General features: G+C 41.1%; 1 protein-coding gene across 2 annotated transcripts in view; it reads right to left on the bottom strand.

Annotated features, from left to right (window-relative positions):
• Positions 1-16,196, bottom strand: part of Glis3 (GLIS family zinc finger 3) — a 421,425-nt gene that overhangs the window by 272,892 nt on the left and 132,337 nt on the right. Inside the window, exon 3 of one of the 2 annotated variants that reach the window (XM_051199799.1) lies at positions 9,371-9,578. The exons of the other annotated variant lie outside the window; for it this stretch is intronic. Within the exon in view, the coding sequence (XP_051055756.1) occupies positions 9,371-9,578 (208 nt within the window). The remainder of the gene's footprint in view (positions 1-9,370; positions 9,579-16,196) is intronic. 2 annotated transcript variants of the gene reach the window in all.

Here is a 16,196-nt window from a genome sequence, read left to right as displayed (position 1 = left end):
AATAGTCCTCACTTATTTCAAAGTATCTCCTTTTACAGAGAAGGGGGAAATTGGGGACTAGGAAAGCCATAGATCCTTGTCTTGGTAAATCAAATGACTATGTGTTAAGCACCTACTGTGTACACCTGCCAGGGTAGGCTTTCAGGTCATACAATTCTGAAAATCTACCTGGGAATGTAACATATGAGCCCACGATTTTTTTTTTAAAGTAAATCTCCAAGTTAAACACTAGAGACTTAATAATAATTTTACAATTTAGTGTCAATGATCTTACCAAATTAGACATTTTTAAAGGGCAATTTGCAATGCCAAGTACTCATCCATTTCAAAGGACCCTAGAAAATCTGTGAAAATGTAAAACACATGGGCAGAAAGCACACCTTGGTGACAAAGTACATACTTCACATGCTGGAGGCAGAATTCACTGTTTGTTACACACACACACACACACACACACACACACACACACACAAAAGCAGCCCTTAAGAGAACAAATCTATTATACATAAAGAAGTAACGAACTGAGAAGCTGCATTTGGAACCATGCATCAGGCCATGTGGGGGTTTAACCATACTGTTAGACAGGTTTCCCACGAGCTCTTGTCCTTGGATCTGAGCAGCATAAGGCCAAGAACAGGTCACTCACTTGCAATCATTCATTTTTACAACAATTCCTTCCCTGTCCTTAGCATTTACAATAATAATAATAATAATAATAATAATAATAATAATATGCTAAATATGTCACAATTCATTGTTTGCATATCAAAGTGGTTCATAATGATAATTCTAGCTCCTTGAAAATTCATTTTGCTTTCCAGGGACATTATTACCTTAAAAACAATTTTTAAAAAGAGAGAGAGAGAGAAAGAGAGAGAAAGAGAGAGAGAGAGAGAGAGAGAGAGAGAGAGAGAGACTATATCTGTTGGACAGAACATTCCAGAACATTCATCCCCAAACGGGTCAACATGTAGACATGGAGAAAAGGTACCTGATCCCCACTCAGATGTAGCAGACAGCTGAGAAACTTAGCTTATTTGATATGTGTCTTCAACTGGCTTTCTAGATCCTTCTATTTAAATAAATTAATCACCAATAATTCTTATGCAAAATGTGTCCCCTACATGAACACAGTTACTGTCTCTGGCTGTTAAATATCAACTCGTTGCAAAGGCAGCAAAGGATGGGGGAAGCATCATTTCACCCATCCCATACTCCACAGAATGGAAACCAGGAATACCATCCCTGCCAAGCCTTGGCTACTGTCAAGAAAACACCTGAGCTCTGGAAAAACACAGTGTAAGGTGGTAGGTAACACCACAATCACCTGAAGATGCCATTGGGTGTGGCAATGTTTACCAATGGCAAACACAGCAGGAACCTATCTATGTCCGACTGCCCCTGCCAGAGATTTGCTTCTTGCTTCACATCCTTACATTGGGACTAAAGTCCTCCTAAAAGCTCCAAAGTGGTCTCTGAACCGCTTGGGTTTTAATTCCCCATGAACACTGCTCAGTTATTTTCCAAGCACACTCACATCACATGGCTCTCTCTGCAGAGTCTGACTGGAAGCCAAGAGCCTTTTGACCCTATACCCCATGAGAGTCAGAAATTACACTCAGGCAAAAGCTACACTTTTAGACATGCTGTATACAAAGCAGAGACAACAGAGTCTGCTTTTCTACCAAGGTCAAGAAACCATGGGATGTCAGCACACTGACAGCTCCATGGCCCAATGGGTGCCTGTTCCTGGGAGGTAGCCATTTTAGAACATCTCAGACTTTTAAGCAGTGACTAACAGCCAGAGTAGCTCATTCAATTGTATGCACATTGCTGATAAATCTACATTGTTTGGTTCAATGGCAGCATAGAGAAACATGTTCATTTTTCCTATAATGAAAGGCAAATCTCATTTCTCTTAAATTACGCTGAACATGGCTTAATGTACAGCACAGCATGTCCCTGTACAGACATGTTGCTTAACATCTTCAGCATCTCAGTGCAATTGTCAAATCTTTTCCAGAGAGCAAACTGAATGGTCTACTTAAAGCAAAGGCGTAAACAGAGAGGTAGCTCACGATCCTCCCTCCCCCCCCCCCCAATACCTAATAGGAACAAAGCTTCCAACAAATGGCAGCCACTTCCTATGTCTTTCAACGATGCACTTTAGGAGACCTAATCATTCAAAGTCCTACCCCATGAAATCAATCTCTTTGTAAGGCAGCTCGACCATCTGCACCACATTGTATAGCATCTCTGAGGATCGTACTCACAAATGTCAAGGCCTTTCCAGTGTTAAATACAAATTAAGTACTCACAGAGAGTGCATAAAGAAGGGCCCAGCCTGGTGATGCAAGTCTGGAATCCCATCCTAGGATTCAGGAGGCTGAGGCTAGAAGATTGGGACTTGAGGCCAACACAGACTACATAGCAAGGTGCTATCTATCTCAAAGAACAGAATCAATGTATAAAAACAATGATCACACTAGCTGATGAACCATTACTGACAAAGCTTACAGAGCATTTTTATAATTTAACTTATTGAATACATGGTATGAGATAAATTAGATTCCTAAGATAATTTTTATGACTTTTGAAATATTTTTTGTCCTGACGCACATGAGATTTTATGTATTTATTTATTATGTAGAGTTCTACCTGTGTGTATGCCAGAAGAGGGCACCAGATCTCATTATGGGTGGTTGTGAGGCACCACGTGGTTGCTGGGAATTGAACTCAGGATCTTTGGAAGAGCAGCCAGTTCTCTTAACCACAGAGCCATCTCTCAAAATAAGGAAAAAAATCTGTGATCTCAAAGGAGTGATAGAAGGTCCTTAATAAAGCAAGAATGAAGGTAGGTGACTGGCAGAGACCGAGCCAGCTCTCATTTCTTCACAATGTACCCCAGTGCGGTCCACAATGCTCTGCTTGACTGAAAGACTTGGTTAAAAAAAAAAAAAAAAAAAACAGGCTTAGAATCACACTAGCTAGGATGGCAACACAAATTATTTCCCCGCGACAGTAGGCTAAACGAGTATGAAGGCTGCCAAAGATTCTAGCCTGTAACCCCTGCTGCTACACACACCAGGCCTGTGGAAGAAAGTGACAAAGAACTCAGAAAGCTGTGTCACTACACTGAGAGCAATCTCCATTTCCATATGTTCATTTGATCCTAACGACATCATTTCTGGTGACTGGTTTATTTGGAACTGGATGTGAAAGGCAAGATGATAAATCTAAAACCAAATAAAAGCAAAGTGAAAAACTCAGAAGCCATTGGGAAAAAATGTGCTCTCTAGAAGTCGTGGGACCTACAATGAGCAAGTTGAGCTGTTCTGCTCTAAAGCTTAAAAGAGGCTTTAACTTAAAGGTCATCTGGAATTTCTCAGACTGATGCTCATGAGGAACAACACATGTACATATAAGAATTGTACATATAACTAAATCTATATGAGTATAGTATATAATATGTGACATGTATGTACCACAAACCCACAGATCCTGGGAAAGAAGACCAGCCCTAGCCTCTCTGGAAATTGTCATCTATGTACCCTAGGAAATCTTCCAAAAGAGTGAGTATGGTTTATGAACACGGAACAGCTTTAGAAGACATCAGAGTGCACAGGAAGCCTAGAGTACATTTCTCGGTCCTTTTCTTGGCCTTCTGTGAGCTTTGTGGACATACTGCAAACAAAAAAAGGCAATTACCACCAATAATTACAGTTTAGAATATGCAAATAAATGCAAACTATTTAAACATAAACTGATATCACTATGTGGGTATCTGACGTTTGTAATGACAAGCTGCAAAACTGACACTGGGCAAATCATTTAGGCTTTCCGTGTCTCGAAACCACCACACCTTAAACATGAATGGCATTTGCTAGGATGAATAGTCAATGCTAAGTTCAAATACACAACACATGTGGACATACTAGGCAAGCTAAGTATCTATAATCCCACACAAACAGCATCCCATCTCCTTTTCTGGTTAGCTCTGCTAGGCTGAGATACTAAAAAACTGTATGAAGTAGCTGTTTTTGACATGCCCACCTTGTCATTTAAGGGACATATGAGCAATGGCCTTTACAGCAGGATTGACAGGGACTCCTGACTCTTCAACGGAATACACTATTTAGCACTGTGGTTGGGTAATAAGAAATGACTGGAAATTTCTTCACAGCAAATACACAGCACCAAGTCAGAATTAGAATCACTGCATTAAACAGAGCACAAGTGAAAGATGGACTATGTTCTCTTAGGAGAAAATTATATTCACATCAAGTAAGTAAAAAAGAAAAGAAAAAAGAAAGAAATATGGCTGGCAAATCTCTGAAAACTGCTCAATGTTATCAATATGAAGAAATATCACTTAAGTTAATTACACAATTATAATCTCAAACCAATGAAATGTATGGACAAAATTAAATATATGATCCTGTCTGAGACCACTGCCAAGCCACTTGTGGATTGTCCTCTGCAGTGTAACCCGAGAATGCCTGTCAATAGCATCAAAGCTGCTAATAATGACTGTTTAAACCAACAAATTTTAACTCCCAAGAATTTGTTCTAATCACTAGAGACATGACATAAACGATTTATAGACTAATCCAATAAAGTATTATTTGTAATGCTAAAATAAGAGACAGAGATACACTACAAGCTATTAAGGGAGGAAAACATGCAACAGTTCTACCCTGTGGCGATGCCTATGAACCACAATTGTAGTGGGATATTTACTTTGTGGCCTTCTGTGGCACTGACCACGCCCATTTGGGGGTGGAACCAGGGGCAGAAGTGATCTGTGGAAGGAGGTCTGAGGAGGAGCCTGGGAAAGCTCTCTTGCTGGCAGGACACAAAAAGGAGAGCATCCAGTGGAACTTGCTGGTGTTCATCTGTCTAGGTTGTAAGTTATTTCTCCCTGAATAAACATCTATTCGGTCTATTTGTTTATCCTGATCCTTATTAAACCACAATACACAATGATCAGCATGGCAAGATATCCCTAGAGGTACAAAAGTGGCACTTATAACTTGGTGGTAACCAACAGTTATCTAATTGAACTGAAGTCCTGTTTAACAGGAAGGAAATCACATCTGGTACTATAAACCTAGTCAAGAACACATCCTAGTGAGGTCACAGACTCAGAGGAGAGCCCAACAAAGCCACTCTCCTAAACCAGTATAATTTCTAACTTCACTCTAAACACCTATCCTTATACCCACAGGAATGAGCAGCTTTCACTCCTTATCAACGAGGCTTCATTTCACAGAATATGGAGGCCCTTCCTTAGAGAACACCACAACTAGCCTGATGGCAGAGAACAACCTACTACAGCGTATCCAGTTGCCATGTAACTCAACCCCAACACCGTCAAGGAAGAGGTGATAAGAATGTACTAGCCAGAAACACCGTGTCTTCTAGAGATGGCAAGGAAGCTATACTCATGAAATCTCATGGTAACACCAGTTGACATGCAAACCTGGATGGTGAAAATTTCACAGGGTCACCACCCTAAATGATGAGTTACATGGAATTAAAGATTGCTAAGAGAGGGAGAACTAGTCTCTGCCAGGGATGAATCCCCTAAACCATTAAACAAATGCCAAGTGGTCAGACGTAAAGAATACTCATAAAAGCAAAACTAAAGGAACTCAGCAGGTTGCATTTACTATTTATTTGCATATATGTATGCAACAATAATAATGAAAGAATAAGAAGCCATGAATTTGAAAGAAAGGGGTTGGAGAGAGGACAGGGAAGAGGAAAATGATATAATTTTTTTTTACATCATGAAAAAGAACTAAAGACCTAATAATAAAGAACTGGTAAGAATTTATTTCTGTGCAAATCAAAACAACTTTGAGATACCATCTTACTCCTGCCAGAATGGCTAAAATTAGAAACACCAATGCTGGAGAGGATGTGGAGAAAGGGGAACATTCCTCCACTGCTGGTGGGAGTGCAAGCTTGTACAGCCATTTTGGAGATCAGTATGGCGGTTCCTCAGGAAAATGGGAATCAGTCTACCACAGGACCCAGCAATTCCCCCTCTTGGGCATATACCCAAATGATTCACATCCATGCAACAAAGACATGTGCTCAACTATGTTCATCGCAGCATTATTTGTAATAGCAAGAACCTGGAAGCAACCTAGATGCCCCTCTATTGAAGAATGGATAAAGAAGATGTGGCACATTTACACAATGGAATACTACTCTGTGGGGGAAAAAACAATGGAATTTTAAAATTCACAGGCAAGTGGATGGAACTTGAAGAAACCATCCTGAATGAGGTAACCCAGTCACAAAAAGAGGAATGTGGATTTAGACCTAGAGCAAAGGATCACCAGCCTATAATTCACACCGCCAGAGAAACTAGGATACAAGGAGGATTCTAAGAGATTCATATAAGGTCCCTCACAGAAGGGGAAAGGGACAAGATCTCCAGAGCACCTGGGGAGTGTGGGGGGGCAGTGAGTGAAGAGAGAACTAAGAGAAAAAGAAGGGGAAGAGAGGAAAGCACGTGGGACTAAGAAGATTGAGTCAGGGGAGGAATAGACAAGAGAAGTGGGGGACAAGAAAATAGACAAGAAAAGAGGGAGCCATTATAGGTTTGAAGAGAAAACTGAACCTAGAGAAATGTCCAGAGATCTACAAGACTGACCCCAACTATCAATTTGAGCAACAGTGTAAAGGCTACCATAAATGCCCTTCCCTGATAATGAGATCAACAACTAACTTATCCACCATCATACAGTCCTCATCTAGTAGCTGATGGAAACAGAAGCAAACACCCACAAGTAAACACTGAGCTGAACTGGAATCCAGATGCAGAGGGAGAGGACAAGACCAGGCTGCAGAAACACATAGAGACAGCTGACCTGAACAAGGAGGAGCTAATGGGCCCCCAGACTGATAGCTGGGAATCCAGCATTGGACTGATTCAGACCCACTGAACATGGGTCTCAGCTAAAAGGCCTGGACAATCTAAGGGACCTCAGACAGTGGAACCAGGATGTATTCCTGGTGCACAAAAGGACTTTGGGAGCACATTCCCCATGGAGAGATACTCCCTTAACCTAAAGACAGGAGAGAAGTCCTAGTCCCTACTCCAAATGGCTTGACAAATTTAGAAGACCCCTCCTGGAGGGCATCAACCTACATGTGGAGTGGGTGGGCATGGGAGAGGAAGGGAATGGGGGGGCATGAGAGGGTGGGAGAGAGGGAAAGAGGGAGGGGGAAGGGAACTGGGATCGATATGTAAAACAAAAATAATTATATGAAAAAATAATTTATTTCTGTTCTTTCTTTGTAAAATGGCATTTGGGGCTTTGGGGCGGGAGGAAACCATGATATCAGAGCTAAAGAAGATGTCTTACAAGAGAGCTTAAGTAATAATTATTGGAAAAAGCTTTAAAATGTTGTCTATTATTCGGTCTACTTGATGGTCTGGAAATCCCGTGCCTGTAGGGCATGTGTTCCCATGGATCTGAAGGGTATTCATCAAGTTTCCCTCAGGGTAATCTCAGGGTGATGAGACTCACTGTGATTGCATTTATTACTTAATGCTTTTCTATCTATAGTTTCCCATTTTCTCCAGTGCATAGCAATTATACAACCATAGGGGAAACAATCACCTTTGCAGCTTTTTAAAGGGCAAACATCTCTCAGACTGAATGGTTCATGGCCTCTCTAGCCTCGCCTACCTATGGAACACCTGATGCATGGAATACTCTGCTAGTTTACTCACTAGTTTCTCTTTAGTGCTAGACTGTAATGCACAGTTGCTTCTCAAGCTTTTATTCACCTGATGGAACACACAAACCAATGTGCAACCTTTCCAACCTGCTTTAAGTGGGTTCCACCCTTCACTTCACCAAGCCATTTCTCAACTCCAATTTCTTCTCCCATCAGAGAAAGAGAGAGAGAGGCAGAGAGAGAGAGAAAGAGAGAGAGAGAGAGAGAACATTCCCAGAGAAAAGTTCACAGAATGCACAGTCAAAAAACACTTGTCAGCGCATCGTCAAGATGCTGTCTTTTAAGAATATATTATGCTAAGGAACCAGATATGCCAGGAAATACTGAGATAATGACCCCTCTGGCCGTACCATGAAACAGACTTCATAAGGCATCTGGCTTGAGCGGCCTGAGTTCTGCCTACTATCGTCTATTTCTCCATTAATTATGACTGCCTTCCAGGCATGGGATGGACTTGCCATAGACAGGAAGCTGAAGGCTTCCAGTGACACCCACCAAGGAGCAGAGTTAATTTTACATGCAGCACTCAGCAAGGCTGAAGAGTCCCTTGAGGCATAATCATCAATGGGAAAATGACAGCAGCCTCCCATCACTAAAGTCTCAGGTGGAAAACAAGCTTTCACTAAAAAGAAAAAAAAAAAAAAAAAAAAAAACAGCCATGATTTCAGAGTCTCAACTGGAGGCTGGAAGGAGGCCCAGAAAAAAAATGAGCAGAGAGAAGAGAAACGTAGAAACAAAGTCTCAGGACCACAAGATTCTTGGTGGTTACAGCCCACACAGAAGGATGCAGAGAGCTTTGCAAGAGCCATCACCTCAGAACTGATGCTCACAGGCAGTTCTTTGCAAGAAAATAACCTTTAAAATATAAGATAATACTCTTCAAAAGAAAGAGACCTTACACGTGCCATAGTTCACTTTATACACACACACACACACAAACACACACACACACACACACACACACACACACCAACCCTGAGGAAAAATAAAATTTTGTCTAAAGGGGAGTGGTTTCTTTTCAATTTAACACTTTTGAATGAAAAAGACACAAGATATTACTGAATTTACACTGACACCTAATCAAATATTTAACTAAACGCTTATGTAACTATAACATTATGTCTTCCCAAACACATTATGATTCCCTAAACTGTTGCACTATGCACAGAGTAGGTACTCAATACGTGCCTCAGTAGATGAGTGGACAGGTGAGTTAACAGACTGTGGGCTTGTACACCAGCCCTGAGACACTGCGATGAGTAACCCCAAAACCCGACAGGTATGCAGAGAGCACTTGGTTTGGCCATAGTATGACTTTCCCTGTAAAGGAGACTTTGGTTCAAGAGGCTCTCAAATCTCACGTGACCAGACCACAGCTATTACAGCATCCATCCTGATTAAGATTTAAGAATGGTACTCACTTTTTAAGACACATTCTCCTACAAAGCTGAAACTGAAAGTACCAGTGAGTGAACGTGAACAAGCGAGTGTGAGTCGGTGTGTGTGTGAGAGTGAGTACATCAGTGTTCAGGAAGAGCAGGGACAACACTCGTGGGGTATAAGTACACCAGAAGGAAAGGGGGGGGGGTAAAAAAACATAAGTTGAGACCTGGAATCTGAAGGAGGTCTATTCAGGTTGGCTGCATTCACTGCCCTCGGTAAGCTAGGACTGATCTGCTTGCATGCTGTGGAGACCTGGCTTGCTGGAGGTGAAATGGGTCCCAGTCGCTGAACCATCATGGGACTGCTGGTGACCACTAGATTGTTGCAGCTGCCTTTTCCAATGGACTTGCACTGAGGCCCAAAGCCAAGAGCCCCTAAAAACAAATGAATCAGGTTAGCTTTCATGTCCCTTACATCAGCAATCAATTCATACACATGTGCACATTTACACTGGGGCTCATCGCTAAAGACAGTCCTTGGACCTTCTCTGTTCAGTAATTTTTCTTTTTTGACGCTCAATTTCATGTGGCCTAGGCTGCCCTCCAACTTACTGTGTAGCAAAGATAGCTTTGAGTCCCTGCTCTTCCTGTCTCCACCTCCCAAGTGCTGGTGTTACAAGAGCATCTCTTTAGTATTGATTACATCAGAAGGCACATGAATCCATGGCAAAAGCTGTAATGCTATAAAGCTTTTCATAATCACCACTGGACACCAAATGTGGCTCAATGTCACTGGGTAGAAGTGAGAATCATCTGCTGAAAATGATGCTGCAAGGCGTAATTTATATTCTTAACCGAAGGGTGAAGGTATCTAGCAGATGGAATCATCTTTATCAACTCAATTCCTTCCTAGAGTAGCTAATATTTTGAATCACACAGCAAATAAAGTCAATACTGCTGGGGGAGGAGCAAAACTGTTTAACCAATTTGATTGCAAATCTGTACTTCCCTCTTTAAAGGAGAATGATAGTCAAGATATATCCCTTTAACCCTGGATTTTCCCTCTTCAGGCCAAGACATTGCCATGGGACACAGAGCAATTACTTTTTTCAATTCGAGATGGGAAATCCATAAAATATTCACTTGGAAAGGTAACTGAATTTAACAACATTTTTGTGTTTTCATCACTTACAACATTCCGATGTAAAAATAAAAGTCTGGTACATACCCAAAGGAGAAAGAAATAAAGGCAAAGAAACCCACAAGAATCTGTGTCGTTAAAGAGAACTGGATGCAGAGAAGAAACAGCTGACATTGCCATGACTCATTGTTTAAAATAACAGTAAACGCTGAGTCAATCTAGACATTCCCTTTGCATGGATGTGCCTCCTCAAATGTGTCTGCCAGCTACCTGGTTGAGTGTCAGTGCCTTATACTTTATCCCCAAATCTAACAAATAAACAGAAATTTCCCACTAGGTTCTCTGACTCTGTCACCACTCTACTTGAGACCAAAGTATGTAGAATTTGCCACTGTAACTTTCTTTTCATATCCCCCCAAACCCCAATTAAACCAAACAGCTCTTTTATTTGGCATTAATTTTGGTTACATTTTTTTTTCTAATAGCCCCTTGAGACAAAACTGACCTGGAAAGCTGTTGCCATATCCTCACAAATGAAGATGCACCTCAACTACGCTGGTGGGGTCACAGGTCAGTTAGGTGGCAGCGGGCTCCACATCAGCACTGTGGAGCTCACAGCCAGATGCGCATAGCCTGCCCATGGCCACACTGGTAATTATCATCTGTGAAAACGCAGTGTATTTCCAGGGTACCCACATGCTTTAGTTTGGGCTCTAAGCCCTCTCTTGAACATTTTCCAAGATCACTGGCTCCTAAAGAAATTTCTCAGATCTTTTTTTCAGATGTACAAGTTTGCCTCTCCCTCCCCTTGCAGATTTCTGATCCATTATCTTGTGTCTTCCAAGACCGGTTGGAGACATTCCATTTTTTATGAGTAATATGGTATTGGACCATCAGGGTTTTTGCCTTCACATGGGTGAGTTTTTCACATGATACTCATAAACTGAATCTCTCTGAACATTCTTAACCCTGTATATCTGCAAATGCTCTCTTTTTACCTTGGAAAAGGCAACACAGTAGTGCCTAGACTAACCTAGGCTATAATAACCTGGGTCATCTCCTCAGCTCCCACTGTTACTATCCTTTTCTACTGAAAGCAATATCAGATGTCAAGCATTCAAACAGAATGCCATATACTCTCATGCAATGAACTGTCACTCTATGTCATTTTATCCTTAATAAAACTATTAACATCTATCTGCCTCTAAAACAAACACAATTGTCACTCTATCAGTACACACAAGAAGCACAACTCAGTAACAAAGCATATACCTATTTGTCAAATCTAAAATCCTGTGTGTATATACATGTATATTAAAAGCATGAACAACCAATTATTACCTATAGTATATGTACATATATATATGTGTGCATAGTAAAAACATGAAGAGCCAATCAATGTATGATATCATTACTTCAGAAATGCAATGAAAACAGGTATACTTAGAATTAGCAATTGCCAAATGTGATAACAGCAACTTTTACTTAAACCCTTGTTCACAACTATGTCTGTAACTTATGTATCTAGTGAGCATCTCCACATCTTTGAGGTTTCAACCCAAAGGTCTAGGCCTGCCCTTCCATCATCACCATCATGTGGACAGATCTGTCCTTTCAAACTTCAGGGAATGAACCTATTACATTCCCACTATCCTCTCATTTCAATTCTTTAAAAAAAAAAAAAAAAAGTGAAGTCCTTGTTTTACATGTATCTGCTTCCTAACAACCCAGCCTATTATGAAGCTATGAATGAATGCATGGAAATTGAAAATGGTTACACTGAATATTAAATGCTACCCAACTATTTTCATGGAAGCCCTCCTACTGTGTTTTATGAAGCATAGGACCATTTTTAAAAAATCCAAACACAGTGAATCCTTTGATGCTTCTCCACAGTGTAACTGACAAAGCTGAATAGAAGATAGAACTGGTGACAGTAGTAATTGTAAATGTTTTCCTGGTTCAAGGTGTGGCACTGAACAAGGATTCCACTAGAACCCTGCAGCCTAGACTCTCTGTAGTGAAGATGCCTCAGTCCTTCTCTGCCCAGTAACCCAACACTGTGCATGCCCTCTCCGGACTACTCCACTACTCCAAACACATGGACCAACTTAAAACATCCTCTAACCACAGAAGAGTGACAGCTTGTGTCAACAGTGAATTTCTCAGAAACATGCAGTATTTGTGTGCAGAGATGAGAATGATCTAGAATGATCTATGTCACAAAGGGAAGTAAATAAGAGCTATGCAAAGAGCCACTATTAACAATCATTAGAAGTCTAATTCTTTTTCAGAATAGCAGACATAAAGATCAGCTCTGAGCTACTCAGTGTAAGAGTAGACTCTGAGAGCAGCCTGCTCTTTTGTGTGACTGAATATTTGGAGTCAGTATTTCTATCTTACCATCTACCAAGCAAGAAAAGAAATCAATGTTGCCTCATAAGGCGCCCTTGCGTCTAGTAACAACACATGCAAAGGACTCAGTAGCAAGTAGGCACTAAGGATGTCAGCAGCTCTCATTACTAATGGTATTGTTTCATGCCTACTCTTGCTTTTCTGTTCCACTCTATTAAAGAAGAAAAGTTCTTCACAATTCTTTGCACAAAACAAGATAGTAAATGCTGCTGTTTAAATCTCTGCCCATTTCCAATGTTCTTCCTCTTTTGAGCCTAGAGCCAATTTTTTTTTTTTTAAGCCAGGTGTCATCACAGATAGAAGTTTGCAACTGGCCAAGTTTGAATGTTCCCTGGCTTGTTGTTCCATAAAAACAAACCTTACAGCTTTTCTGACTACCAGATGTGCCAACTACTTGGGCACTAGTTTTCTTTTTTGAAATATCGCTTATTTTTAGAGACAGCATGGTGTGTGTTTTAAAATGTGTTTACTGTTCAAATAAAGATCTGAGAGGATGGTGTTCTGTGTACCACATAGATTCTAGCCAAGATCACCCTGTGCTGGTGGGAAGCCCAAAACATTTTGCATCTCCGAGTTTCTCAACTGACTGGACACTTTAGAAGGGCTGTGATTTTCATAAATGTCTTCATTAGTCGAAAGAGACTTCTACAAAGCCAAGGTTGATTAGGTCATACTCATCGTAAATGGGTTGCATCTTTCCTAACTGCAGGATGCATCTTTCCTAACTGCTCATGTCTACTCACTGGTTCTCTTAAAATCCACATGGATACAGAGGGCAACAAAAATGTAACACAGATAAGAGGGCAGAGCTGACGTAATCAGATCTTTGCTGTTCTTCATCACTAATCAACTGGCAATTACAGAATGCTAACCATGATCCAGCCAGCCCATGGAGGCAGTAGCCACAGGATGGACTAAGTCCCCACTAAGGCCACTTCCCAGTTTTTTTTTTAAAAAAATAATCCTTGCCTTATGATGGACCATGTGAAATAGCTTTTATCAGGGCACAAACAACTACAGAAGATCCACTTCTAAACAGTTCAGTGCAACTCACACATAGGGCATTTTCAAGGCAAAAGTATTATATTGGATAGGTTCAAGGCCTGGCCCCTGCTCTCACTGGCTATGTGGCAATAGGCAGAGTCCTTGAGATCACTCTGTCCTAGTATCGTCTTCTAAAATAGGAATGGTCAGGTCACTTAATGCATGGAATTGCTTTAATGACAATGGGTTAATATTAATATACATGCCACCACATTTAACCCTCTGGGTTCTCTATGCAACATTAAGGACCTAAAAAAACAGGTTGCAGAAATATGAAAATATTCTCCAACTTCACCTATTGTCATTACTTCATCTAGCACAAGAACTCATGAGCTTGCTCATATCAATTCTGGGACCATTAAGAATAAGTCATAGATTTCATATTTTTAACCTCTAAATGTGTAACCATAATACAATGATAAAATTCAAAGCATTCAGCAAGGCTACAATACTAGTAAAAAAACATTGTGCTCACATATTACCAATAACACATGTGATGATACATATAGAGCACCTTGCTTTCTACTGCAGGATTACATAGTGTAAAGGAAGTTTTAATCCACACTCTAGTGGTCTCCAAGAATAGATTAGGAAATCAGTGGATACCAGAGCACTGAAGGTTGACAGAAAAGTTGAAAGGCTAAAGGAAGAAAAGGACAGGCTAACATCACCAGAGTCAAGAGCTCACATCTGCACCATAGCCCCACCACCCACTAGTTTTATGGTCGTCCCACACTGTGTAAGCCTCTCTGGGTCTGTTCCCTGGTTCTACAATGAGTTTAATGCTGCAGGACAGCACAGCTGTTAAGACGGCTGGAAGAGCTAATATGTGTGACACCGTGTGTGTGGGGGGGGCTTACTAAATGCTTTGGAAAAGTCAGCTGAATTTGGAGCTGGAAGATAGCTCAGTGGGTGAAGTGCCTGCCTTGCAAATGTGAGGACCTGAGTTCAAACACCAGAATCCATGTGAAAATGCCAGGCCCAATGTACTTCCAGAACAGGGGAGGTGAAGGCAATCGGGCCCCTAAGACTTACTAATCAGCCATGGTAACATACTTAGAGTAATCCAGGCCAGTCAGAGACACCCGCCCCCAAAAAACATTTGATCAAGTTTGAAGAAACAACATCCCAAGTTGACCTCCATATTCAAGCACACACACGTCCATACACACATAAACTAGCACACACACACACACACACAAATTAGTTCAATGTCATTAAAGAAGCTCCCTTGCTCTCATCCCTCCACCGCTCACCAAGAAGCTATCTGTGATAGATGCATAGGAGAAACTCATTTTCTCCAATGTAGTCTCTTTGGGTAAATGAGCCACAGTTCAGGCCAGGTCATGCCCAGGAGTAGTTGGACAAGGCAAAAGAGATTCAATATTAATTTTTTGTAGATCCTTTGTGTCATTTTGCTTTGTTTGTTTATTTGTTTGTTTCCTCTTAAGGTTTTTTTGTTGTTTGTATATTTTTGATTGTTTTTTTTGGGGGGGGGAGTATGTATGATTCTTTTTTGTTTGTTTTTTTAAGGAAAGAAGGGGCATGAAATATGGATGAGGAAGTATGGAGGGAATAAGGGCAGAGAAAATGTAATCAAAATATTCTATGAAAATGTTTTCAATAAAAAATAAGAGAAAGAAAGAACTGTCTCCAGTATCATTTTATATTGTTTCTAGAATTTCTTTTCCCTTGAGTACCGAGGGACTAATGCTCACATCTAACAGTACATGGGACACACAGTCACACACAGCAGAGATGCAGACAGACACAGACCCACCCCTCCACACACATACAAACCCACAGATGTATAACACACCCACAAATAGAGACACACACACAGAGACATACTCACACACTCTCACACACACTCACAGAGACACACACTCACAGACACACACACGCATACACACACACTCACTCACACACTCACACAGAGACACACACCCTCACACACGCACACACGCATACACACACACGCACGCACACGCATGCATGCACATGCACACACATACACACACGCACATGCACACACGCACACTCAGAGACACACACTCACACAGACACACATAGGCACACACACACTCTCACACACACAAGCACACACACGCGCGCACGCACACACGCACACAGTCCTTCCTGGGATGGGCTCCAGATTCACAGCACTCTTGACTCACCTCTCTGGTGCTCTCAGCTCACTCACTACTTCAGAAAGAATGTGACTGTCCAGGACTAAGGTGTTAATCTCATGTGAAATGCCTCCAGTACAACAAAGCAATAGTACAGAAACAGAAATAGAAAAGAAGACTTCAAATTTTCCCCAGTTCTGATTAAAAAAAAAAATTCAAAAGTCTGCAAGGAAAGCCGGATATATGTTTATTTCTTCATTGGTTATCTGCACATGTGTGCACTCATATGCATATGTGTAGGTGTACATGTCATAGAGCTCATGT

Source organism: Phodopus roborovskii, unplaced genomic scaffold (genome assembly GCF_943737965.1).
Source record: "Phodopus roborovskii unplaced genomic scaffold, PHOROB, whole genome shotgun sequence".
Classification (NCBI taxonomy): domain Eukaryota; kingdom Metazoa; phylum Chordata; class Mammalia; order Rodentia; family Cricetidae; genus Phodopus; species Phodopus roborovskii.
Note: the sequence above shows the minus strand (reverse complement) of the source record. Positions and strands in the feature narration are given on the sequence as shown.